General features: G+C 39.4%; 1 protein-coding gene across 4 annotated transcripts in view; it reads left to right on the plus strand.

Annotated features, from left to right (window-relative positions):
* Positions 1 to 26,831, plus strand: part of ITGB8 (integrin subunit beta 8) — a 106,880-nt gene that overhangs the window by 4,884 nt on the left and 75,165 nt on the right. For all 4 annotated transcript variants that reach the window (XR_007947868.1, XM_051963201.1, XM_051963202.1 and 1 more), the window contains exon 2: positions 24,250 to 24,335. Coding sequence is in view for 3 of the 4 variants with exons in the window: in XM_051963201.1 (XP_051819161.1) it covers positions 24,250 to 24,335 (86 nt within the window). In the remaining variant the exon portion in view is untranslated. The remainder of the gene's footprint in view (positions 1 to 24,249; positions 24,336 to 26,831) is intronic.

Genomic DNA, 26,831 nt, shown 5'->3' on the forward strand with positions numbered 1-26,831 from the left:
TCAAAAATAAAAATAAAACTTTGAGTAGTTTATATTCTAGAACCCCAGATTTAAAATCAAAGGATCTCATCGAAAGTCTTGACTCACTTAACCAGTCCTATGATATGGGCCAAGTCACTTCCCTTCTCTATTCTTCAATTTCTCATTTGTGAAATGAAGATTTTGCACTTGGTGTCATTTCAGTTCTAATATATATTCCTATGATCCTCTATTCCTTTTTTTTTTTTCAAATTAATTCTATTCTTAGTTGCCTGAGGTTCAGTTAATTAGTTTGTTTCTACTGGTAAGTGTGAATGGTGAAATTTGAATCCAGGTTTTCTGAACTCCCGGCCCATTATTCCATTTGCTGCTTTGCCTCATCTGGTGGCCTCGGTATTCATCAATTTACTCCAGTTCTGTAATTTACTTCAAGGATTCGTGATAATTCAAATGAATAAACAAAAAAAAAATCAGTAAATTAAATGATACAGTAGAGCTTGGGGTAATTCCCTCAAAATATACATGGGAGATGAGTTGCTGGTCTGCAATGAGAGGGGGATTTCTTATACAGAATGCCCTACATCAATAAAATCCTGGAGTTGATTTTAAATAGAAATCAATCAATAAAAATAAATCATATGATTTATACTTAGTAAATAGATGTCAGCCAGATAGTACAAGGAAGAGAATACAGCCCCTGAAATGAGGAAGATATAAATTTAAATTCTATTTCGGACAATTGTATCTGTGTGATTTGGGGTATGTCATTCAACCTCCATCTGCCTCCAAGTCCTCCTCTGTTAAATGGAGATAATAATAGCAGCTACTTCCCAGGTTATTGTAAGGAGCAAGTGAAATAATATTGTAAAGTACAAAGCACAAAATAGGTGTTTAACAAATGTCTGTTCTCTTGTTTAAATTTATTTGTGTTAGGATTTATTTATTAGATTAGAGGGTAAGAACAATGTAGGGAATAAAGGGAAGAACACAATTTAAAATTCAAATCCACACTCTAACTTTTATGACCTTTTTATCTTAGAAAAGTGAGCTCCCTGGTCCCACTTTGGGACTAAATGACTTTAAAGGTCGCACCCATGTCTTGATCCTCAGAATCCTATAAAATAGACATGGGATTATTCTTCAAAACAATAATAACTCACTCAGCAAATACTGATTATCTATGATGTGGAAAACATTGTACTTGGCTCTGAGGAAATTCACAGTCAAAGAATTCATGGGCTTATTTTAAAAATCTTTTCATCAAATGTTTATAATCTGGACCATTCACTGATGTTATTTTTTTTTCTATTCTCTTTAAGTCAAAGTTATAGAATGAGAAAAGCACCAAAACTATAAAATAGTTAATGTGCAACCTAATTCATGGCTGAAATTTAGCTAAGACTTGCTAAAAGTTGTTTGACCATTTGCTTGCTAAATAGATTTGGCATCGGATGAATATTATGGTAAAGCTAAAGACTTCTGGTGGCCAACAAATATTCTTTTCACTCCATCTCATGGTTCCTTTTGTGTAATCAGTTTCTCACATGTAAACAGGAAGAAAAAAGAACTAGACCTAAAGTCAAGAAGACTCATCTTCCTGAGTTGAAATCTGTCCTCAGACACGTAATAGCTATGTGAGCCTGGGCAAGTCACGTCACCCTATTTGCCTTAGTTTCCTTATCTGTAAAATAAGATGGAGAAGGAAATGACAAACCATTTCACTATCTTTGCCAAGAAAACCCTAAACGGGGTCACAAAGAATCAGACATGACTGAACAACAACTATCACTACAACAAAAAACAATGATAAGTGAGAATGAAAGCAGAGACTTTTGTGTCAGGCAAGATCCAGATACATGTGTCTGAGGACTTAGGACTGCAACTAACTGTGCTCATTAACTGTGCTTTTGAAACAGGCTTTCAGAAGAAGTCTTTTGTTTGAAATGTTAGCAGAAGTAGAGAGTGTTTGATAAGCTAAGGACCTTGCCTGAGTAAAAAGATGGATAGTCATCACCAGTGAATCCTTTGAGGAACACTAAAATGTCTCTTTTATTTCCCAAATGTCAACATTAGAGATCAATTATATGGTGCTCTCTCTAGATAATTCCCCTCTAAAACAACACATGGTCACTAACACCTTAGTGTGAATTAGCTTAGTAGGCTACTTTCCCCAGAGACAGATCCTGAACAGGATCTTGAGAGCCTGGGCAACTGACAGCAGAAGGAAGGTGGGTGGGTTGGCTCAGTAGTATAAGGCGGGAGGCCACACATATTCTGTCTACTCAGGACTGGCTAGATCATTAAAAAAAAATCACTCATATCTGTTCTTACAATGGTGGACATGCAATCAATCTTTTATAGGCTCAAAGCCAGGAAGATTAGGATTTATGTGGGCAGGAGCAGATAAACATAAGGTAAATATGGCAGTTCGCAGGCATATGGTCCCTCATTTATTCAGCAGACAACTGTTGCTACAGGACGGTCCCATCTACACCTTCTTTTGGGGGTTGGAGTTCCTTAGTTTCCTTATCAATCTTGTCATCAGAGTCTCATGGAAACTCAAGCCCAAACAGAGTCTGTCTTCCTTCAGATCAGATTTTTCCTCTTCTATCATCCAGCTCAATTCAGCACAACTTTCAAAAACATAAATGACAGTTCCTACCTCAAGGGGCTTAAATTGTTAGGAGGTAATACAACATCACACAGAGGAAGTGTAATGAATAGAGAGGTTGGAAAGTCTTGACTTCAAGTCCTCCTTTTGACTCATGATATCTGTGTGATTTTGGGCACTTGTCTCTCAGTGATCTAGAGATAACTTTCTAAATTGCAGAGACGATGCTGTCTGTATTTAGGCAGAGGGAAGTTCCTTATTTAGGCGGACCCTATAAAGGGACCAATAAAATCACAGTATCAGGACCCATGCTGGAACTTAATAAATTTCAAAAAAATACAAAATACATCATCAGGTGAACAAGCATTTATTAAGTTCTTGCTGTATATCAGGCACTGGGTTTAGTGACACAAATTCAAAAAAAGTGAAAAAAAAAACTTAGGTTTTTTTTTTTTTTCCCCCTAAGAAATGAACAAAAATAAAAGATCAAGCAACTTTTAAAAATTCAATATCATTTTTTCCAAATACATGTAAAGACATGTTTTTCAACATTCATGTTTAAGATTTTGTGTTCCAAAATTTTCTCCTTCCCTTCCCTTCTCCCCTCCCCAAGACAGCAGTCAATCTAATATAGGTTAAATATGTTCAATTCTTTTAAACCTATTTCCAAACATATCATGTTGAGCAAGAAAAATCAGCTCAAAAGGGAAAAAGCCATGAGAAAGAAAAAGCAAACAAACATAAAAAGGTGAAAATGTTATGTTTTAATCTGCATTCAGCCTCCATAGTTCTCTCTCTGGATGTGGATGGTATTTTCCATCCCAAGGTTTTAGCTTGAATCATCACATTGCTGAGAAGGACAAAGTCCATCATAGTTAATTATCACATAATCTTGTTATTACTATGTACAGTGTTCTCTTGGTTCACTTCACTCAGCCTCAGCTCAGGTAAGTCTTTCCAGGTCAAGCAACAATTTTTTAGAGAAAATAGCCAATAGCCCCTTCACCAGAAACAAGAAAGGAGCAAACAGAGCATCTTCTTGGTTAATATTGGTGGGCAGTCAATGACTAATTGGTTTCTGTATCCCTATCTCCTATCGGCCTTGATAAAAGTGGAATTACATATCATAAACTCTAGTCTATGGTACTAATAGCTGCAGAGATAAGGGGGTGGGGGAGGCTTGTAGCACATTCTCCACTCCCAAATCAGATCCAGTCTTTGGATTTAACTTGGAAATTGATAACATGATTGTCTCTACGTATGTGTCTAAGCTATTAATAATTGTTCCTTTTGACTTATTATTCAAATAAATTTCCCTTCCCTCAAAGTACATTATTAGACAGGAATTGCACCCAACTAGTATGTTAAATAGATGTAGGGAAACAATATGAAATAAAAATCTATACTTAATCTTCAAAGTACCTCAAAAAAGATAATTGAGCCCCAAAAGCATATATTAAGCTCCTAGAGTTTTCAGGGAATAATTATAAATGCCAAGAATAAAAAATACAACCTGAGTTCTTTCCTTCTTAAGTTTCTAAGTGATATGAGCTGGGAGGGTTACATTTATGTGACTAAGAAAGTATCTGATAATTTGAGAAAGAAGGGAGCTCTAAAAAACTAGGAGATTAAGAATCTTCCTCTTGGAACTGGGGCCCTGAAGGAAATTCAGGATTCTAGCTGACTGACTGAGAAGGGACAACCTGGGAAGATGCCTGGGGTTGAAAGATGTGATGCTGAGTTCAGGAAGATCAACTTGGCCAGTTTGGCTGGAATGGAGAATGTGGGAAGAGGAATAATGTGTAATGATCCTGGAAAGGAGGGCTGGGGCCAGACTGTGAAGGGCTTTGGCTGCCAAGTTGAGTTTTCCTCTAGCTTTGCTTTTGCTAAGTCCAAAAAGAAAATATTTAATCAAGAAACAAAAAATCCAGCGCCATTTTTTCCAGTTTCTTTTCAACCTCTCTCAATAAACTTTCTTCCAAAGACATTAAATAGTTGGGGGAAATGATAATATTTTCTAGCCATTAGAGTGTTTAAAAAACCCACCTGTTGATTTGTTCCTCAGCCCAGAAAAATCATTTAGCCTTCTTGCTAGATGTGTACCATATAGATGTCTATTTCAACCCCATTCTTTTCTTACCCAAAGTTACTTTATTGACAATTTAAAGCCAGCATTTTGACCCCCCCCCCCATTATTCTAAATGAGTATCTCTGGCAGGGAATTTCTCAAAAAGTAGCCATGTTCCTTGGAAATGGAAAAACCATTTATTTGACTTGTGGTATAATCTTTATATTGCTTATAATTAGGCAAAAGTGGTTATTACAGCCCCCTTTGAACCAAGCCCCCTTGGAGAAGCTGCAGAAACATATTCATTTAAAGCATCTTTTCTCAACCTTCTCTACAATTTTCTTGATAAGTGATATGAGAACTTGATCAGTTGGGTCATCATTGGCTCTAACCCCACTTGCCTGACACAGATGCTGCTATCCCAAGAGATTAAAAAAAAAGGCTTTTAATTCATGGCAAAGGTCAGTTCCCTGGATGGCTTCTTGTAGCCGGTTAATCTTTCAGTGCTTCCTGATCGCCCATCCAGCAATCCTGGTTTGAGCCAAGATTGTCGCTTTCCAAAAGAGAGCTGCCATCTTTATGCTTCATTGCAAAAATAAAGTTATTTATAGAAAAAAGATAGCAAGTCAGGCTTCCTGATTTCATATTGTTTTCTGTGGGCTGCCTTCTTATGACTGATTTTTGAGGCTTTTATGTCTACATTAGACTTCTTTACTCTAGATGAAAACAATGGTTTTCCTCTACCAATAAAATGATGCTATTCCTTTACCTTTCTGGATACAATGGAAGAGGAGGTGGGGCACAGCCTGAGGTTCTTCTAGTGGTTATTTCAGAGTCTTCCTTCTCTGTGGTCTTCAGGATATGGGGATTCCCACTCAATTCAATTCAAACATTTATTGTTTATTTATAGAACTTACTTTGTGATTGGTACTATATTAAACATTGAGGATAGAGATGAGAAAAAGAGATGGTCCCTACTCTCAAGAAATTTACAATCTAATAATTTACAGACATAGTAGACAATCCTTCTGGGAGAGAACTGCCTCAGATTATCCCATTGAGGAGTTGGAAGATTTCCCAATTATAACATGCTAGTAATATAGGATTCTTCCACCTTGCTCCTCTGTATAAAGATCAAGGCTATGTTTTCAGCTGGATTTTTGAAGGAGTGCACTGTGGAAGCATATAAGCCCATCTAAAGGTTATATATTGAAAGGAGTGCCAGTGCATTGGAAAGTTCCATCTAACAATTCAAAGTGGGGTCAACAGTTGAAAAGGAACTCAGAGGCCATTTACTCCAAACTTCAGATTTTCACCTAAGGGACTGACACTTACTGGGAGATGATATAATGGATTGCTCCTCACTGGAGGTCCACAGACTGGAAATACAAAACCATTGTTTGAGTATATTAAAATGGGGATTTCATAAAGGGTTTGGGTTGACTGAATGACCTCCGAGATCTCTCCTAGCTTTTAGATTCTGTAATTTCCATTACACTGTATATATCTTGCATAATTATTTACTCATTTCTCCCATTAGAATGGGAAGTCCTTGAAGGCAGTGGCCATATGCTGTTTTTCTCATGCTGTCTTTCTCACTGCTTAGGGGAGTACTTTAAACAAAATAAGTTCTCAATTAATGCTTGGTTCTTGATGAATAATCAATTAATGGTTCTTTATATCGATTTTCAGATAAGCTGAGGTATCTTCTGCTCAAAAAAATCAACTATTTTAATAAGTTGACTACTTACAGAGCAGATAGAAAGTGAAATGGATTGTGTACTGGACCTGAAGTCTGGAAGACCTGGGTTCAAATGTGGCCTCAGACATGTACTAGCTATGTGCCCTTGGGCGAGTCACTCTGTTTGCCTCAGTTTCCTCATCTGTAAAATGAGCTGGAGAAGGCAATGGCAAAGCACTCCAATACCTCTGCCAAGAATCCTCCCAAAAGGGTTCACTGAGACTTGGACATGACCAAAAAATTATTCACCAACAAGAAGACCCTTTACTAATTGGTCAGTGTCTAGGCACCTAAATCAAATGATCTAGATGGCTTTACATTTTGACAAAGTCATGGTAAAAGGAGATGGCAATAAAGCTTAGTGAACTCCATACTCTCTAGCTCTTTGATCCAGGCTACTAATGTAAGATTGAGTGATACGGTGAAGAAGGCACTAGACTTTTTTACATCTGTAAAATGTACCTTCCTCTAGAAGTGATTTTTTTGAAGTCAAATTACATCATATTTAGAAAGTGTTTGTAAATTGAAAAGCACTGTAAGAGTTCCAGATATTATTTGAATATTCATTGTAGCCCTCAGATATAAGCTTTAACTGATATCACCTGATGATGACTTGATTATGTAAGCTTCCCCCTGCTGTACAGGGCCACGATATCCCAAACGAGTCAGACCTTTACAGTAAACTAATTGCAAAGAGCATGCCGGCATGTTCTCCTATAATATTGAAATTTCCAGGCTTCCAATTGAGCCACCAACTGATATGCCAAAAAATCTAAGCATATAGGCCCTAAACTTTTCAATTAGAAGGCTTACCTTTAATACATCATAGTCAAGAAACCAGTTAAAGCAGGAAGCATTTATTAAACTCCTACTGTATGCCAAGGCCTGTGCTAAACACTGAGGGTATAGGTAGAAGCAAAGAGAAAAACAATCTTGTCCTCTAGGAGCTTACATTCTGACAATGTCAGTGTATTTGCATGGGTATCTACGGAGTAAATGCTGCAGTTCTTTAGAAATTCTGCCTGACAATCCCAGAACCCCAGAATCTCAGAGTCAGAAGGAACTTGAGTAGCCATCAATTCCAAGCAACACCTAAATGTGTATCCTCACTAGACCATAGCTGGAAAATGAGAATCCAGATTTTGCCTGAAATCCCTGAGAGATTAAGCCCCAACCCCTCCCAAATTAGCACTTTTTGTTTCAGATGGGCTTCCTTGTTAGAAACATCCCTTTTGCTGCTTCTTCTGTCTTCTTGCAAAGCAGAGAAAAATAGCTCTTCAAATACTTAACATTGTGTAACAAGTTTGTGTGTGTGTGTGTGTGTGTGTGTGTGTGTGTGTGTGTGTTTTGTGGAAGTAATGCATTAAGTCATTTGCTAATTTGTTTGTTGGCAGTGATTATAGAAAGCATTTCCATGAAAAAAAGTTCTTCTAAAAAGTATTTTCCAAATCCCTGTTTGGTTCTCAAATAAAACACCCATTTTTTACAACATTCCATATGTTCAAGTGGTCCTTGTACTCTGATCCCCCTGAGAGCTTTCACTGGCCCACTTTGACTCATGGCATCATGGGAACTCTGCAGCTACCAGGCCCTTTAGAAGGTCAGCATGTTCAATGCCTGACAATGTTAGACAGTAGAGGTGATGTATCTTGGCCCAGGACATATGGGTGACCAGGATCTGAACTGATAACACTGGAGTCTTCTATGACCAAATTTAACAGTTTTTTTGGTACTGTTCTCTGCTGCAACTTCCATTTGACCCCAAAGAGGAGAAAGGATAATTGAAGAGAGGGGAGCCGTGCTAAGTTTTCCCTGCAATTGAGAACAGGATGAAAACAGATGTCTCCTGGACTTGAAAACATTCAAGTTCTTATCTGGGTTCTAGTCTAGTTTACAAAGGTTGGGTTCAGAGAAAAACACCATGAAGAAAAATGAGGGGAAGGGCAGTTGAGAAAGTGGGTAATGTAAGCAAACAACAGAGCATTAAACATGACAAAAAGTAATAGAAACCAGATCTGTAGAACCCTGGATTTTAATATCTTGACTCTAGCAGGAACTCTCTGCATGAGCCCAGGAAGGTAACTTGATTCTTTTGACTTTGTGTTTCTAATCTGGAGAAAGAAGTAGAACTAGGTGGTTCCTGGAGTTCCTTCCAATGCTAGAGTACAAAAAGGGGTGTCTTTCAGTCTAGCATCTTACTAAATATTTATCAAGACAAGTGCTAGACACTTTGCCACTCTTTTATCTGAGATACAAAAGGGCAGAGCTTAGTGAAGATACGCCATTGATGATAAACTTGGTATAGATGTACCACTTTGTGGCATGAAAGCAAAGTCCTAAGCTCTGACTTCTGGTTCTCCTGAATTACTTATTTATTTGGTAAACCTCAAAAGGCATCCTATCTCTGACTCTAGGATTATCATTGCTTTATTCCCACCTTTCTAATAGTAGCTTCTCTCTATTCCCTGCATATCTCATAGTTAAGCTGAAAGGAAATATGTGAAAATATGAGTTTAAAGTCTTTTAATTATATGTTATCAAACACCATTCTATAATAGAAGAAGCAAATCCCATAAATTAATTAAATCTAGGTAAGATTGATTTTAAGCATCTGTACGACTCCAAGATTGGTATCCATTCTCTCCACCAATATAAGTTATAACTCGCCATGTCATAATAGATGACCCATCCTTGAAAGTTGAAAAATTAGTCCCCCTTGTGGCCAATGTTATGATGAACTTCTCCTAGCTTAATTAGGTGAGCCATTGGACAGTAGCTAATAGTACCCCATCAGGCCTTATTCGAGCCTCTTCAGCTCAGTAGCAGCTGTCAGCTGGACTGGCAGCGCTGGCATAGTCTTTCACTGCCCAAGGTTACACCCATGCCCAAGGGAGGCATTGGAACAAGACTCTACTGAAGGTCAGGTTACAGATGATGTCTTATTCCTGGTAGTTCTCATCCCTGTAGGTTACTAAGACATGTGATCGCCTCAAAACAAATGTTGTCATCCCCTCTTCTGCTTGAGATTTGAAATTTAGTGAACCAAGAAGGATTATATAATATTGGAAGAGTTGATGGTAAAACCATGCTTTATGAAATATAAAAGTGCTTTAATTTCATTTGAATTTCAAAACAAATGCCCTGCAACCTTCAGTTATTATGAACACAGTTTCACAGATTTGGAAACTGAAGCACAAAGAATTAATTGACCAACAAGCATGTATTTCTTAAACTGACACTCTAGGCCAGCCACCATGAAAGTAAGTGACTGGTTCAAGTTTAGAGAGCTACTCAACAGAAAACCTAGGTCATCTGAATCAACTGGACTTCCATCACCCCAGTGATTCTCTGCATTAATAAGAATACACTTTATGGAGCTCTTGCTTTCCTGATAATCTCTCTGCGTGGAAGGCCACATAAGTAGTGGTTTTTTTCTACTTGTACTCATGGAAAAACAGATTCTGAAAGGGTTGTCCAGGATCACAAACTAATAATTGAACCTGGGTCTTTCTGACTCTGAGATAACTTCTAAGAACTGATGGAAGAGCTAAGAGGACAAGCTTGTCAATCATTCAGCTCACACTTTTACAATTCACAAGTTGTCAAATCCATCACTTGACTTGATGTTCAAAACCACCCTAGGAGTGGTTAGTTGTTATTCTCTTTTCATAGATGGGAAAACTGAGGCCTAGAGAGACTTCCAAGATTGACTCAGTCACATGACAAATTAATGGCAGATTAAGGATTCAAATTTAGTTTCCTTAATCCATGGCAAAGCTTCCAGATAGCCAGAAATTCTTGAGTGGATATGAAAGCTAGAAATTACAACTTTCCTTCCCATTTATGTCATCTTTCTCAAGCTCTTCCCAGTTTCATAATTCCACTCCAATCAACTTGCAGACAAGTTTATTCATTAACTTTGGAGCCAGAGCTGAATTCCTGGCTTTCCTTCTATCTCTGTGTGGTCCCAAGAGTTATTGAACCTGTCTGAAAGTTCAGCTCTCTCATCTATACATTCAAGGTGGCCAGTCTAGATGTCATTTCAAGTCCTTTCTAGCCGTAAGTCTATGATCTAGAACTATGCCCAAAGGGCTATCAAAATTTGATCCAGCAGTGTTTCTACAGGGCTTATATCCCAAAGAAACCTTAAAGGAGGGAAAGAGACCCACATGTGCAAAAATGTTTGTGGCAACCCTTTCTGTAATGGTGGGAAGCTGGAAACTGAGTGGATGCCCATCAGTTGGGGAATGGCTGAATAAGTTATGGGATATGAAAGTTATGGAATATTATTCTTATATAAGAAACCATCAGCAGTCTGATTTCAGAAAGGCCTGGAGAGACTTGCATGAACTGACGCTAAGTGAAGTAAGTAGAACCAGACTGTTCTCGGCATTGTACTCGGCAAAAACAAGATTTTGTGATGATTAATTCTATTGGACGTGGCTCTTCTCAACAGTGAGATTATTGAGGCTAGTTCCAAGGATCTTGTGATGAAGAGATCCATCTACATCCAGAGAGAGGACTGTGGGAACTGAGTGTGGATCACAATATAGCAATTTAACTCTTTTTTTGTGGTGGTTTGCTTGCATTTTGTTTTCTTTCTCATTTTTGCTATTTTGATTTGATTTTTTTCCCATGCAGCAAGATGAGTAAGTATATAAATTTGCATGCCTATATTAGATTTAACATATAATTTACCATGCTTAATATATATTGGATTACTTGCCTTCTAGGGGAGGGGAGAAGGAAAGAGGGGAATTTGTAGACAAGGTTTTACAAGAGTTAATGTTGAAAAATTACCCATGCACATGTTTTGAAAATAAAAAGCTTTGATTAAAAAAAAGAGCTATGACCTAGTATACTTGGGGCATTCTTAGGAGGTAGTAACTTTTTCAATCTTCTCTGAAGATTCCCAACTGTTGGGGATGTACAAAGCTGAAAATTGATCTTAATGGCTTCTGAGATCTCTTCTGAGACTAGTGGTTGGAAAAGCCCAAAGGAAAAAGCAGAAGCACCTACTCCTTGAGTCAGGAGAGTAAGTTCCTTAGGAACTCAGAGCCAACTATCTGGTTATATTAGACTCTTTCCTTTTTCCTCTGTAATCTTCCTCAGTTGGCTAAATGATTCCTTGATTATGGGTTCTGTTGAGTCAACATATAGCTTCTCTTTGGAAGTTTCTTGAGGTCATGGATTATTTTTGCCTTTCTCAATTAATCAGTAAGCATGTATTAATATTCTTCTCTGTGCCAGGCACTGTGCTAAGTTTGGAAATACAAAAAAAAAAAAAAATCAGTCCCTGTCTTCAAGGACCTCACGATATAAAGGGGAGAGAGAAAGCAAACAAATAAGTAGAATTAGGTTATTTATTGAATAAATAAATTATTGAATGAATAAACAGAGAAGGAAGTAAAATTAAGAGGGCTTGGTGAAGGCTTTCTGTAGAAGATGGCATTTTCGTTGGGTCTTAAAGGAAGCCAGGAATCCACTAAGAGGAGGAAAGAGAACATTCCAGACAGAAGGGACAATTCCTCAAGGTGAGAAATAAAGTCTTTTTCTGGGAACAACCAGGAAGCCAGAGTCAATAAATCTAAGAGTATATATGGAGGAGTAATATATGAGAAGATTGGAAACATAGGAAGGGGTTGGGTTATAAAGGGCTTTGAATACTAAACAGAACCTTTTATATTTAGTCTTGTAAATGATAGGAAAATTCTGGAATTTATTGTATAGGGAAAGGAAGGTGTATACTTATCACTTAAAATACTGTCTGGAATTCAGTAGTGCTTAATAAAGGTTTATTGATTGGCTGATTAGACATAAAGCTACTGTATGTCACTCTAGAAATGGAATTGGTCTTAGAGATCATCTGGTCAAACATTGTTACTTCACAGTGGAGAAACTTGATGTCCAAAGAGAAGAGATACAAGTCTCACAGTCCCAGGCCTGAAAGGTGATTTCCAGCTTCTGACTCTTTCCGTGGTCCAAATCTACCTCTCAATGTGGCAATGGAGGCAATAGGTCAGGTGATCAGTCACCAAATGTTTGTTAAGCATATACTATGTTCAAGTGTGCAAAATGTGAATTGGAGCAGGAATAATAGAAAGTCATCCCAATGGCTACCTCTTTGATCTCTGGCTTGACTATTTGTTACTGATGTCACCCTGAGCAAGTCCCTTCCATTTTCCCTGGCCCAGTTTCCTTATCTCTAAAATGAAAAGGCAGAATTAGAGACAGCTACCTTTAAAGTTTCTTCCTACTTTAGCACTATGAACTCATGAAACAGTCTAAATCAACCAGCATTTATGAAGCATTTACTATGGTGCCTTTGTCCCAGAACTACCAAAAAAAAATAAATAAATAAAACAGAAACTTAGTTTCTACTGGGAGGAGCATGTGACAAAGAGGAGGAAGAGGAGAAGAAGAAGAAAAAGGAAGATGAAGAGGAAAAGGAAGAGCAAAAATTCTAACTATGATTAGGAAGGTCTTCCTGGAGAGGAGATCATCAGAGTGAGCCCTGAAAGAGGCTTGGAACATTAAAAGACACAAGAGGAAAGGGAGTTTATTTAGAATAAATCCATTTTCAAAAGTTGATATTGATTTGCTGGCCATGTAATAAAATCCATGTCAGCAAGAGGTCTTCAAATTTCAAAGAAGTGTTAGCACATCGAAGTTCTTTGTGGTCTATACTTTAAGAATTTCTTTAAGCTTTAGGGATTTTGACCTGAGCAGCTGTTTAATAGTGAAGGCAAAAGAAATAGAAGGAGAAAGGGAGGGAGGGAAGGAAGAAAAAAGGAAAGAGAATGGAAGAACGGAGAAAGAAAATGAGAAAGGAGGAAAGAGAAAAGTGAAGGAAAGAATCTAAGAAAAGAAAAAGGGAGAGGGGGGAAGGGAGAAAGAGAGATTCCTACCTGCCAAGAATTGGAATGGAAAATAGGAAGAGGCCCTGAAACTAATGAAATGTGTTATATTGAAAACATTATCTGGAGGGGCAGAGTGGGAAACTGGTGAATATTTTGGCTTTTCAAAACAGGGAGTGTGCCTCCCAAAGAAGACAGCTGGAATGCATGGAACCTTTCCAGTTAAAACAAGGAGCAGAGCACATGTTCAGTCCGGCTTTTCCAGGCCAGCCTCAGCGGCTCTGAGCAGGGCTTTGCCCCGAGCAGCCAGGAACGCCTGGATCGGGGAGATTTGGAGCCCCAGAAGTACAGGGCTAAGGCAGGCTCACCCCCAGGGAGATATCCTGATTGGTGGCCACCGTTACTGTCATTCTGGCTTCTCTCTTTGGGGTTTCTCCCCTTCTCTTGGGTCAAGAAAACTTCCTCAGGTAGTGTGTCACTTCCTCAGGTAGTGTGTCCTAGTGACAAGACCCAATTCAACAAACATTTATTACTCTCTTCTCCTAAGGAGAAACAAAAGGAAAGAAGGTAAAAGTTCCTGCCCCCAAAGGGCTTGCATTTTACCAGGGGAAGCCCAGGGAAGTGAATGGGTCAGTTTGGTTTAAACGTGGAGTCCATGGAGGGAAATAGTGGGAAACAAAGCTGAAAAACTGGGCTGGTTCTAGACTTCTAAACCTTGAAGGCCAGAATATTCATCAATAGGCATTGATATGCCAGGTACTCATTTAATCAGATACTAGACATACATAAAGACAAAAATAATGGTTAGTCCCTGCCCTCAAAGAGCTTGCATTCTATTGGACAGAATTTAACTTTAATTTGGCCCACAGAGGGAAGACCCGGAAATAGTGTGAGCAAAAGAATCATGTGATCAGACCAGTACCTTAGAGAATTTATATAAGCAGTAATAGGAAGAACAATGGAGGGAACATAGACTAAAATAAATTTGGAGGCTTCCATAGTAGGCTAGGAGAAAAGGACAGGTGCTTAGAGAGGTAGGGTAGGAGCAGAGAGATCGGTACAGCCTGGGGAGATGTTTTTGAGGTAGAATTGATAGAACTTGACAACTAATTGGAGTTAGCAAGGTGGAGAATGAGGAAGACAAATGGATCAGGTGCTAGGGAAGCCAGTATTATGGTCTTGGAGATGGACATTTCTCAGTTCAAATCCTGGTCTCAGACTTTTGCTATTGTGTGATAGTGGATAAGCCATTTAGCCTCGGTTTCCTTATTTGTAAATCATGAATAACAATAATACCTATCTATTGAGGATAAAATGAGATATTGTGTTAATGCCCTCTGTAAATCTTAGAGCTTTGTCAATGTTAGTCATTATTATTGTTAAGGCGCTAGGGTTTCAAGCCTGGATGACCCGGTTGGGGCTGGAGAGTGGTGATCTTATTGGTGGAAATAGAGAAATTAGAGGAGAAGGATGATCTTAGGGGAGATGAGTTTAGTTTTAGCCATATTGAGTTTGAGGTTGATCTTTGAAAGACATCATGGTACAAGGGAAAGAGAACAGAACTGACTTTACAAGTCAATAGACACCTAGAGTATTATTCTGCCATTGATACTGATGGTGTATATGATCTTGGGCAAGCAGTCACTCAAGCTCTGTGGGCCTCAGTTTCTTAATCTGTAAAATCAAGAGGCTCTAAATTTCCATTAATCTCTAAATCTATGATCCTTGGAGCTGCTGATTGGACATGCAAATTGAGCTGGGCAGTAGGCAAAATGTGAGGCTGGATATTTAGGAAAAAGTCTAGCCCTAATGCATAGACTGAGCAGGCTTCTGCCTCCAGCTGGTGACTGAAGTTCTGGAAAGGGATGAATTTGTATCAAGAGAGAATGGAAAAGAAAACCAAGGATAGAATCTTAGGAGATCGACAGGAAGGATAACGAAGGCACCATCCATTTAGGAGCCATGTGGAAGGTGGGGTATGAGAATGGCAAGGAGCAACAAATGACAGGGTCAGTTGTTGCACAGAGGTCACGGAAGATGGAAACTGAAAAGAAGCCATTGAATGTACGGATCTGGAGATCGTCAGCCACCTTGGCAAGAGTTGTTTCTGCAGAGTGATGGCGACAGAAGCCAGATGGTGAGGGGCTGAGCCTCAAGGGGGTGGGGAGAAACCAGAGTCTGAGGACAGAGAGGAGGATCTCTTTCTAGAAGTTTGACAGTGAAAGAGAGAGGGGATTACTAACCCTGAGGGTGAAAACAGAGGCAAGAACAGGCTGCTTTAGGATAGGGAGACTCAAAGTATAAGGAAAAAAAGTGGAACTGTTGGAAGAGAAACAAAAAATATAGCAAGGGGTCATTTCTGGGGAAAGATCATATAAGAAAAAGCAAAGGCCTAGATCAAGAGCATTAGCATCAGCAAGAAGGGAGACATCTTCTGTCTGAGAGAGGAGAGGAGAATCTGAATGACAGGGGAGTATGGAACAGGATATGGAAAGATTTCAAGGCTGAGAGTAAATCGTTGAGGGAAGTCATCCTGACTGTAGGATCTTGGGTAAGTCATATTTTTAACTTTAAAACAAGAGCACTGCAATGAAGGAGCCTGAGCTTCCTTGAATTCAGAGTCTTTGGTTCTATGAGACTTTCGGCCACTAACTTGCCTCTTCTCAGGAAAGTGGGAGAAGAGACTTTCTGCTAAGAGAGAAAGAACAGAGGCCATTGACTGCACTTGGATTCCCCACACAACCGAGCCAAAGGGCTTGGAGCTTGTCCAGTGTTCAGGCTATATGATTAGTCATCTTAATGCCCCACAAACCAGTTATCACACACACCATAGCTGTCTATTGTCAAGAAAAACAAAGCTACATCAGATAATGAGAATGGAAGTAATAAGAATACCAGTGTTAATAATAACAACTAACATTTATATGGCACCTTCTATGTGCCAGGCTCTCTGCTGAGCAATTTACAATTATTTCATTTGATCTTCATAGCAATATGGAAAAGTAGGTGTTATTATTAGACCCATTTTACAGAAAAGGAAACTGAGAAAAACAGAAGTTAACTTGACTACTCTCAAATCACACAACTAGAAAGGGTCTGAGACCAGATTTAAATTCAGGTCTTCTTGACTTCAAGGACAATGCTCTATCCACTGCACCACTTAATTACCCAATAACAATTACCATTAGTTCTGAATTAATGGCAGATTATAGCATCTGTTTTCTTATTATCTCAGCTCTATTTTTGCGTTATTGTCTGCTTTAAAGATTCCATAGACTCAGGCTGTAACAAATGGCCAACCAATCGTAATCAAAAAAATAAAACTGGTTCCCAAGAGCATATCTAGTCTTTATATTGTTTGCCCCTAAAGAAACTCAAGTTCTTCATCAATAAAATAGGAAGAATCCTTATACTCCCGGCTCATATTCTGGGACTATTGGAGAAACTTAAAAGTCCTCTATAAATGTGAATTGTAATTGTCACTATTGTCACAGGGCCAGAGAATAGGATAGGAGCCTGGATTTGTAGTTTCATTGCTGTACAGAACTTTAAGGGAAGAAAATGCACTCCACTGCCACTCAGATCAGTATCCTTGATGTCACTAATAATCTTAGGGAGTGGCCAGAGCAGTGCTTTTTAAACTTTTTCCATTCAAGAATCCTTTTTGCCTGAGAATATGTCATGTATGTAAATATGTAAAATAGGCACGTGAATCAAACATTTATTGATAGTAAATCACAAAGAAATTGAGTTTGAAACAATTCTTTGAAGTGAATATAATTTTACCATATATTAAAGATAAAAGCAAATTTGCATATTCATGAGATGGATGTACTTGTTTGTTTTTAAATGAAATATTAAATCTTGGCAGAATGTTTGACAGCTTTTACTGTTGCCAATTTTTTCATGACCCCCACATTCAGTTACACGATCTACAGTTTAAGAAGCTTTGGCCTGGAGTGCCATGGGGTAAAGTAACTTGCCCACCAGCACACAGCCTGCCACTGACAGGATTTGAATCTACATCTTGCTGGTTTTGAGCTCTCTATCCACTAAGCCATATTCTCGCTTAAGAACTGAGCTCCCTATAATTTTTCATTTGAAATAATACTAGGAAAGGATTAGCATCGTGACTTCTTCCCTAGAGAAAGGACTCTGAAGGAATTCTGTGCTAATGGACTCCATAAATAGCAGTGGAGCACATAAACATGTAGTCAGAGGAGACCCTGACCATCCCCACTTTCCACCAGGTCACTCATGGAAAGAGTAGGTAATCAGCATCGTTGGTTGACTTGGTGATGACTGGTGCCTTGGGCAGCCAGTGGGAGGAACCACCAAAGTGCCTGAAGATGATGACCAGGTTCTTTTGTTTGCCATCCCCTCCATTGATTCCAAACAAGAAGGTCTCATGGAGCAGTTTCGATGTCCAGGATTAGGTAATGATCTCAAAGATCTCTTAGAGTTCTACACTGTGGACTTTTGTTTAGTCTTTATTCATCTTCTGGATATGCAGCTGTTAAATGGTCATTTTGCAGATGTTATAAATGAAATGCAATGTGATGTAATGGTTAGAGAAGTGGTCTTAAGACTGAGTAGATGAGTACCCATTATTCTTCTCAGCTATCCAGATGGTTTATTGATATCATTCTAGCATCATCTTTAACTCTCTTAAAGCCACCCCCCCCCCCCCAAAAAAAAAAGTCTACTAGACAGCCTTCTGGCACCACCAACAGGAGGCTCATGGAAACCACAGAGTTCCAACTGCAGCACCATCCTGGAGAAGAACTGTATCTAAAGGGATAAGACCTGGCAGGAAGCACAGAAATCCTATGGGATACCTGGGACCCTGGAAAAAATCACTTCAGCTCCTACCAAATTTACCTTCCCAGTTCCTGGAGGGGGAAAACATGGCCAGAGATTAGTTGGTCTAACACATATCTAGGAGTTTGATGGACTGGAAGCCCAGCTGAGTCAGCAGTGTGCTGTAGCCACCAGGAAATGAATGCCATTGAGGCTGGATTAAGAGGAAGGGACCAGCTCCCAGTCATGAGGAGGAGATAATCCCACAATCCTTTGCACAGGCAGACTGTGTTTAGTGCCGGGGCCACAAATAGTATGTTGGCGAATTAGACAGAGGAGAACAATGGAGGCTTAATGGGGGGTGGGGGTGGGTCTTGAGTCCAAATCATGCAAGGATCACATCATCTGGGCCAAGTTCTAGGAGTTATTTGAGGAGGATGAGCTGCCTTGCCCTTAGTGCAAGGGACTGTAATTTTAATGCCATTGGAGAGAACCAGGAAGTAGCAGATCTGAATGGGGACAAAGAATAGGACTCATAACAGAGATTTCTGTGACACTTTACAGGCCTTTACAAACATTTTCACATTTGAATCTCACATCATTCCCTGTAAAATAGGTCTTTGGACCTACTGGACATTAATCCTTCTTCTTTACAAATAATTCAGAATCAGAAAAGTAAAGTGACCTGGATGCAGATGGCGCTCTTTATCACAAATCCATTAGAACTGGCCTGAATCACCTCATCATTGAAAAGAGTCAAACTGAGGCAGGATTTAACCTGAGAGCCTCCTAGCTGCAAGTCTAGCCCTCCATGTATCATCCCACATGGCTACAAGGGAGTCTATGTTGCTTCTGAAATGTCTCCAATCCCAGCCTGCTCCTGCCTCCATGAACCCTCTGTCACTTTCAACTCAGATCAGGGCTGCCTTAGACTTTATTCAGAACTGGACTTGACTGAATTGATCCTCAGGCCAGCTCTGAGCAGCCAAGACTATCAAGGCAAGAAGGAATCCTCAGTTTCTAATGGAGCAGGCAGGACCAATTTTCTCCATCCAGCCCTTTGCATAGCCTTGTTTCAACATGAAAAATGAAAGCCTGAAATTTATCTTTGCCAAAGTTTATCTGGCTTGTCTTCTGAGAATCTGACCATGACACTCTCCAGCAGCAGGCTTTGACATGGCTCCCATGGAGGCCAGGGCTGGAGTCTGCTCTGAGTTCTGAGGAAACACAAAACACTCCTCCTCTTCCAAATCATCTGAGGCCAAACTCCTGTTTCTGGGAGGCTTCAGAAATATGTTCATCCTGACCCCTGGCAGGGCCAAAGTGACCTCTCAAGCTGTCACCCATCAGGCCTGGGTGGGTCCTTGCATTTCCAAAATGGACACTGGCCCTCCAAATGCCAAGGATGGAGGGCAGAGATGATAGAAGCAGAAGAAAATAGAGTTCCTTCCTTTGTAAGTTGCACAGTTCCCTGGCCTCAGGTTGAATGGGAATTAACCAATGCCACAATCAGACTAACTTTAGAAACACATCCCTGCTCCTTCTTCCTCATTCCTATATTCCTAGTACTCTGCAAGTTCACCTTGCAGCATAAGTCTGGGTATCAGGCTGAAAATACGGCCCAGCCCAGGGCCACATTTCTGTGATTGTGTCCCAGATTGAATTTCAGCAAAGGCAAACTCAGATGCACAAACATGCTTGGATTCAGCTTTTCAATTAGTTTTACTGGCCCTAAAGACATAGAAGACCTCAAGATTGAGGGAACATGGGATTCAGCATTGAAGGTCCTGAGTTTGATTCTTGCCCATGAGACCAAAGACACATGATTTACCTTCTGGAGATGTCGATCTCTTTATCCAGAGAAGAAAGCAGACCCTTCCAAGAGCAACATGGCCAATTGGATGAAATGCTGCACTTGGCATTAAGAAAACCTAAATTCAAATCCCACATTAGACACTTCATAGTTGTATAGCCTTAGGCAGATCACTGAGCTTTGCCTCAGTTCCCTCATCAATAAAATGAGGAAAAAGCTTCAACTATTCCATGTCTAAGGTCAATTCAGGCTCTAAATATATAATTTTAAACCCTATTAAGACCTTCTAACTATAAACAATTTCTCAGCAAGCATTGTTTGCCTTTAAGTACTGAAGATCTAGGGTTAGCGACCCTCTTGGCTGATGGCAGCCATTTCATTGAATAGCTCAGGACCACAAACCAGGGAGGGCACTAGTCCTGGACTTCAAATACTTAAAGGCAACCATTTCTTGGAAGTCAGGGTGGAGATATATAAAATTAAGTGAAAGAGCATATAAGGAGGAGGAGGAAAAAAGAGGATCAGGAGAGATGCTTGCTTCTTAATATGATGGAGAAGGGAATCAGGATAAAATGAAATTATCATGTGCCCCCATCCCCATCAGCTCTCATGAAACAGTGTCATGGAACTCTGACTTTCTATCCTTTCCATTTAGCTTTTCCCCTTCCTATCCCTAGACTTTAACTGTCCTCTGAGTTTTCAAGGGTTCCTGCAAAAGGCTGAAACAGATCTGGGAGAAGGAAGCAGAATCATCAGGGCCAGTCAGTGCGGAAAAGGGTCAAAGGAGTCACCCCTTTGTCTCACTACATTCCCAGAATCCACTAGTCTGCTTTGCTTGCCCAAATTCTCAAATCTATTTTTAAACACCAGGTTTCAAAGTGAATAAGATAACTAGAACAAGCAAGGACAGGGTAGTGAGTGGAGGACTGAACTATCATTGGGTCAGGGTGACATCAGTGTCTCCTGAGCAGGCCTGAGTGGGAGATGTGCCTGATGAGTGATGCTGGGCTCAGGTAATGGCAGTCATCAGCCAGAATATGATGCTCATGGCCAGGGGGAGGGGGTTAATGGGCTTTTTGATCAGCTCCAAGACATTGTAGTTTGATTGCAAACTATGAAGAAAGTAGTCAAGAGTCATTCTTGAGTCTATTTTTTGTTTGTTTGTTTTTCCTAGTCTTAAACAGTAGTGCTTGGATTGGGATGGGGGATATAGTTTGGGAGGAGGGAAACAAATAGTTCCCAGAGGAAAACAGTGTTATTAAATATTACAGCCAATGATGGAAGTCTATGACAAGCCAGCTGAATATTCACTTAAAGTGAGCTGGGTGGAGGAGGCCAGAACATGGAGCTTACACAGAACGTCATCTGAGTCAACTTCTAAAGTTCCAGCACTGATGGTGGCCATGGCTTGTACACTGAGTCCTTTTTGCTCCAAAAGAACCATAGATCCACAACTAGAAGAGACCTTAAAGTTCATCCAATCAAGTCCCTTAATTTTACAAATGAGCCAACTGAGGCCTAGAGAAGTGAATTGTGCAATGTCCTACAGGCAGGAGCTGTCCAAGGTAGCATCGATACACTCTTCAATTTAGACATGGATACAGGCTACCTTGTTCAACCACCCGTTGTTTCATAGTTGATGGAACTGAAGCCCAAAGAAATTCAATAACTTGCTCAAGTTCACACAGATTGTAAGTGCTAAAGGTGGCATTTATAGGCTCGTTGACTGCAGGCTGAAAGAAACCATAAGGACCATCTATTCCAAGGCCCCCATTTTATAGATCAGCAAATTAGATCTGAGAAAGAGGAAGTATGTTTATTTTTTTAAATAAAGCTTTTTATTTTCAAAACATATGCACGGATAATTTGACAACATTGACCCCTGCATAGCCTTGTGCTTCAGATTTTCTCCTTCTTCCCTCCACCCCCTTCCCTAGATGGAAAGCAATCCAGTATATGTTAAACATGTTAAAATACATGTTAAACCCAATATGTATAAACATATTTATACAATTTTCTTGCTGCACAAATCAGATAAAAAAAAGAAAGTAAATGAGTAAGAAAACAAAATGAAAGTGAACAACAACAAAAAGAGTGATAATGTTATGTTGTGATCCACATTCAGTTCCCACAGTCCTCTCTCTGGGTGTAGATGGCTCTCTTCATCACTGAACAAGTGGAACTGGTTTGAATCATATCATTGTTGGGAAAATCCACATTCATCAGAATTGATCATCGTGTAACATTGATGTTGTCATGTATAATGATCTCTTGGTTCTACTCATTTCACTCAGAATCAGTTCCTGTAAATCTCTCCAGACCTTTCTAAAAATCATCCTCCTACTCATTTCTTACAGAACAATAATATTCCATAACATTGGCATGTCATAACTTATTCATCCATTCTCCAACTGATAGGCATCCACTCAGTTTCCAGTTTCTTGCCACTATGAAAAAGACTGCCACAAATATTTTTGCACATGTGGGTCCCTTTCCTTTCTTTAAGGTATCTTTGGGATATAGGCCCAATAGAAACATTTCTGGGTCAAAGGATATGCACAGATAACTTTTTGAACACAGTTCCAAATTGTTCTCCAGGATGGTTGGATCATTTCACAACTCCACCAATAAAGTATCGGTGTCCCAGTTTCCCCATATCCCCTCCAACATTCATCATTATCTTTTCCCGTCATTTTAGCCATTCTGGGAGGTGTGTAGTGGTATCTTAGAGTTGTCTTACTTTGCATTCTCTGATCAATAATGATTTAGAGCTCCTTCATATGATTAGAAATAGTTTTAATTTATTCCTCTGAAAATTGTCTTTTGATAGAGGAAATGTTTAAAGACGCTAAATAAGTCAGAATCCCAATAGCAAAATATTCTCCTGGCCATCCCAGCTCTGAATTTTCCATCTAGAACATTCATGCCCAGTTTTTAGACAGTGGTGCAAAGTGAGCTCTTTCATTTAAGCTATCATAGCAACACAATGTGGGTATAGAAAGAATCATGATCATTGACATTTGAAGAATTGAAAGACTGATTCATGGAGGGCATTGCAAACATAATTTCATTTGATCCCCACAACAACCCTGCAAGGTTTACCAAAAGTACTTCAGGGATTAATTGTCTCTGTTTACAAATTGGGAAACTGAGTCAATGAGATAAAGGGACATGTCCATGTGACTTCTCTAGAAAGTTCTACAGCCAAGAGCTGAATCCAGGTGTTTCCTGAGTATAATCCAACAATCTGTATTACTCAGTGCTCAACTTGGGTTGAGCATTGAACTCAAGTCACATTATAACCTGATTTATTTGAAGATACTTCCTCTCTCTTGGCTTTAGTTTGCTCATCTATAAATGAGGGATTTAAAACAGATGACTCCAATGATTTCTTCCAGCTTGCACAGTGGATAGGGAGACAGCTTTATCATCAGAAAGTCTTAGGTCTTTTTTCTCTTTCTGACACTTAGAAATTATGCAAACCCGAGCAAGAGTGTGAATCTCTAGCAACTCCCTAACACTTATCTATGAGGTATAAGCACTCAATATCTTTGCTGGCAGAGAGAATTCCCACACTCAAAGCAACCACACATAATCGATGTAATATCCTCAGATAAGATAATAAAGCAGGGAGTCCCTTTCTCTTTCCTTCCTTAAAAAAAAAAAAAGATTTATCTTTTAAAAAAGGATCAAATATAAAATTAAAATCAATATTTCCTACTCTTTCCATATAACCATTAAAACCTCTGGGCAAATATCATATTGATGGACTAAAATATGTGGGATAAAAAGAGAGACATTGTAGAATGGGGAAAATGGGTTCTTTTTGGAGTCTAGCAGCTGCACAGAAAATCGGACTTTATTTCCTACCCAGAAGACTCTTCACGGTTACCTATCCTCTCTTCTGTATATTTGCATGTATTGAGTTTCATGGTAGCTGATAAATATTACCTGTCCCTTCCATTAAAATGTAAGGTCATTAAGGACAGAGAATGATTTTTCCTGTCTTTATACCCTTAGTAGTTAACATGGTAATTGCCTTAACAAGTATAGAATAAGTATTATTTATAATAATAAATAAATAGAATAGAATAAATTCTTTTGAATTGAGTGGTTGATTGATTGATTGAAATCATTCAATCCTTCTTGGTTTCAGTTTCCACTACTGTAAAATAAGTAAGTGTGGAGGGGGACAGAAAGAGACTATATAACACCTAGAATCTCTTCTAGTCCTAAATCAATGAACTCTGCCTTTTCCACTATAAATGTGCTTGTCTTTCAAAATCATATTGGCCAGGCCACTTGTCAAGGGTCAAATGGTAGGGAACTTCCCAAGGAAGAGAGCTTATTAATAACTCATTATTTTGTCCTTGATTACAGAAGAGAACAGATGTACCAGCTCGAATGCAGCAACATGTACCAAGTGCCTGGGGCTGGGTCCAGAGTGTGGATGGTGTGCCCAAGAGGTAGGCTCGTGGTCTATTTTTAAGCTGGACTTCGTGACCTTAGTCAACTGGGTCGAGGAAGTACCCAATGGAAAGAAAGGGAGGGAGGGAGAGAGGGCCATTGGGACGATTTTCCTAGACCTTATTATTGGAGACAGCCTATCTGGCTTTATGAAAATAAAGTGTAACCTTTTTATTAGGAAAATTACAGTAATTTAAAAATAAAGTGCAAACCACTTTATGTTTTCCATCTGGTCCATAGACAGCATTGGCAGACAGAGATAGTCCCTTTTTGTAGGCTCAGCCGACTTTGGCACAGTGTGCCGGCCCTCATTTATTTTAAGCATTTAATTATATTTCCAAGCTGAATCACGCTCATGTATAGGCTTATTAAATGTCAACAAGCTAATTTATTAGTTGTGTTTCATTTGTCTGTTTGAAATACTTGGAGATAAGTCCTGCTCTCCATTACACTATATGGTACAGCACTTCCTTTGTAACTAATGGAAAAAATGATACATTCTGTCTCTCTCTTATCTTTTTGTCTCTGTGTGTGTGTGTCTTTTTGTCTCTGTCTCTCTATTTCTCTATCTCTGTGTCTCTCTCTTTCTCTTCTGCTTTCTGGCTTCTTCCTCTCTCTCTGATATGTGAAGCTGATCTGTCAATTATCATGAGAGGTTGCGATCCGGGTCCTGGAGCATTATGTGTCATAAGTATTGTATTTCTGCTTTCTGCCAAAATCAGCTTATTACAAATAGCAGAATTCCAAAGCCTATTACCACTAAAAAATCCCCAAGGAGCAAATCCTGACGGGGTCTTTGAGTGTTTAAGTTAGTGGGGTCATCATCTCTATGTGTGTGATTGGTAATCCATGGATGGAGACAGCCTAGATTTATTCATTACATTATTGCCTTATTGAAACCCTCTGCTGATTTGGGTGTCTGTCCTTGTGGATCCATGCATGAGGGTTAATTTTAGGTATTTATGAATGGCTGGTAGGTTGAGCATCCAGGGGGTTCTTGAAAATAAAAGGTCACATGACTCCAGAATTGGAATTCTGAAATTTTTTTGTGTCATGGACTCCTTGAGCAGTCTGGTGGTAAAGCCTGTGGACCTTTATTAGAATCGAGTTTTAATTGTATGAAATAAAATACAAAAGGAAAAAAAATATATTGAAATGCTGTTATATGTTTTTAAATATATATATAAAAGGTCAGGGTCCCCAATTTAAGAATCCCCACTTTAGGGTATCTCATGCTATTTGCAAAGCATGGAAGGGCTTCTGCCAGATAGACCACAGGTCGTGATGGAGAGAGAGTACTGATCCATAGGACATTGGGTCACAATGGAGGATACTGAGACATTGGATCCCTGGGCCTAGAGATAGAGATATAGCAGAGTTCTCTCATATGTAAGATGAGGAAACTGAGGAACAATGAGATGAAACAATTTGTTCAAAATTCCACAGGTAATAAATGGGCTCAGCTGGATCTAAATCTCAATCCTACAGTTTTGAATTTCATGTTTTCTTCACTACACTGTGATCTAAGCTCAATTACTTACTAAGTGTGGCGGCACAGGCAAATCACAGAATCTCTCTGAACCTCAGTTTCCTTTTATATCAAATGAAAAAAAAAATACTTGTCCTACTTTTCTCAGAAGGTTATATTAAAAAAAGTTTTCTCAACCTTAAAAGGCTTATAGAAACATGGGTAATCCTCTGTTCTCTGGCCTTTTCCTTCCACCAAAACTTGGATTCCCACCCTTGGTGTCTTGAGCACTGAGATGTGAGACCTCAAGGAGCTTAGAATCTATTGAGAGGAAGATAATAGACAAAAGGAAGTAGGAAAGGATGGGAGGATAATGGAGATGAAAAACATAGGGGCATCTTGTTCTATAGAGTTGAAACCAGATGTGGTAATAAATACACAGCAGAAGGAACTGGGAGCCTGGTTGCTGCCCTCTATAAAAGCACTGGGAAGAGCCCAGTTTCCCTCCCCCCAGTCAGAGAGGAAAGGAGGCTGAGGGATGTTGTCAGTCAAAGCTGGAGTCAGCAGCATGGTAGTATGATTAGATGTGATGAGCTTATCCTGGGAAGGATGTCTTGTTCTAAAGATGGAAGCAGGCAGATTGGTAGATGCCCAACTACCACAGTACTTCTCAGCCATCTCCAAATTCCTACTTCCCAATGCAGAATCCCCCATATACTGTGACCAGCTCCCATTAGCATGTCACCTTTGCATGCGTCACAGAAGAGGATGGAAGAGTTGATGGAAGTCAATCCAGATCTCAGAAGCTACCCTTCCTGTCCTAAAGCTGACTCCCCTCCTCCTTTTTCTTTATTGATAGATTCCCCATTTTTTCACAGATAGGGTTAAGGTCACATGAAGCCTTTCTCTTTGCCATTTCTACTCCAGTAAATAGAATATCACTGAGAGCAGGAACGAATTGGTTTGGTCTTTCTTTTCCCAATGCTTACCATAATGCCTTGTATTTAGTAGGTGCTGAATGCATATT

The sequence above is a fragment of the Antechinus flavipes genome, chromosome 5 (assembly GCF_016432865.1).
Source record: "Antechinus flavipes isolate AdamAnt ecotype Samford, QLD, Australia chromosome 5, AdamAnt_v2, whole genome shotgun sequence".
Classification (NCBI taxonomy): domain Eukaryota; kingdom Metazoa; phylum Chordata; class Mammalia; order Dasyuromorphia; family Dasyuridae; genus Antechinus; species Antechinus flavipes.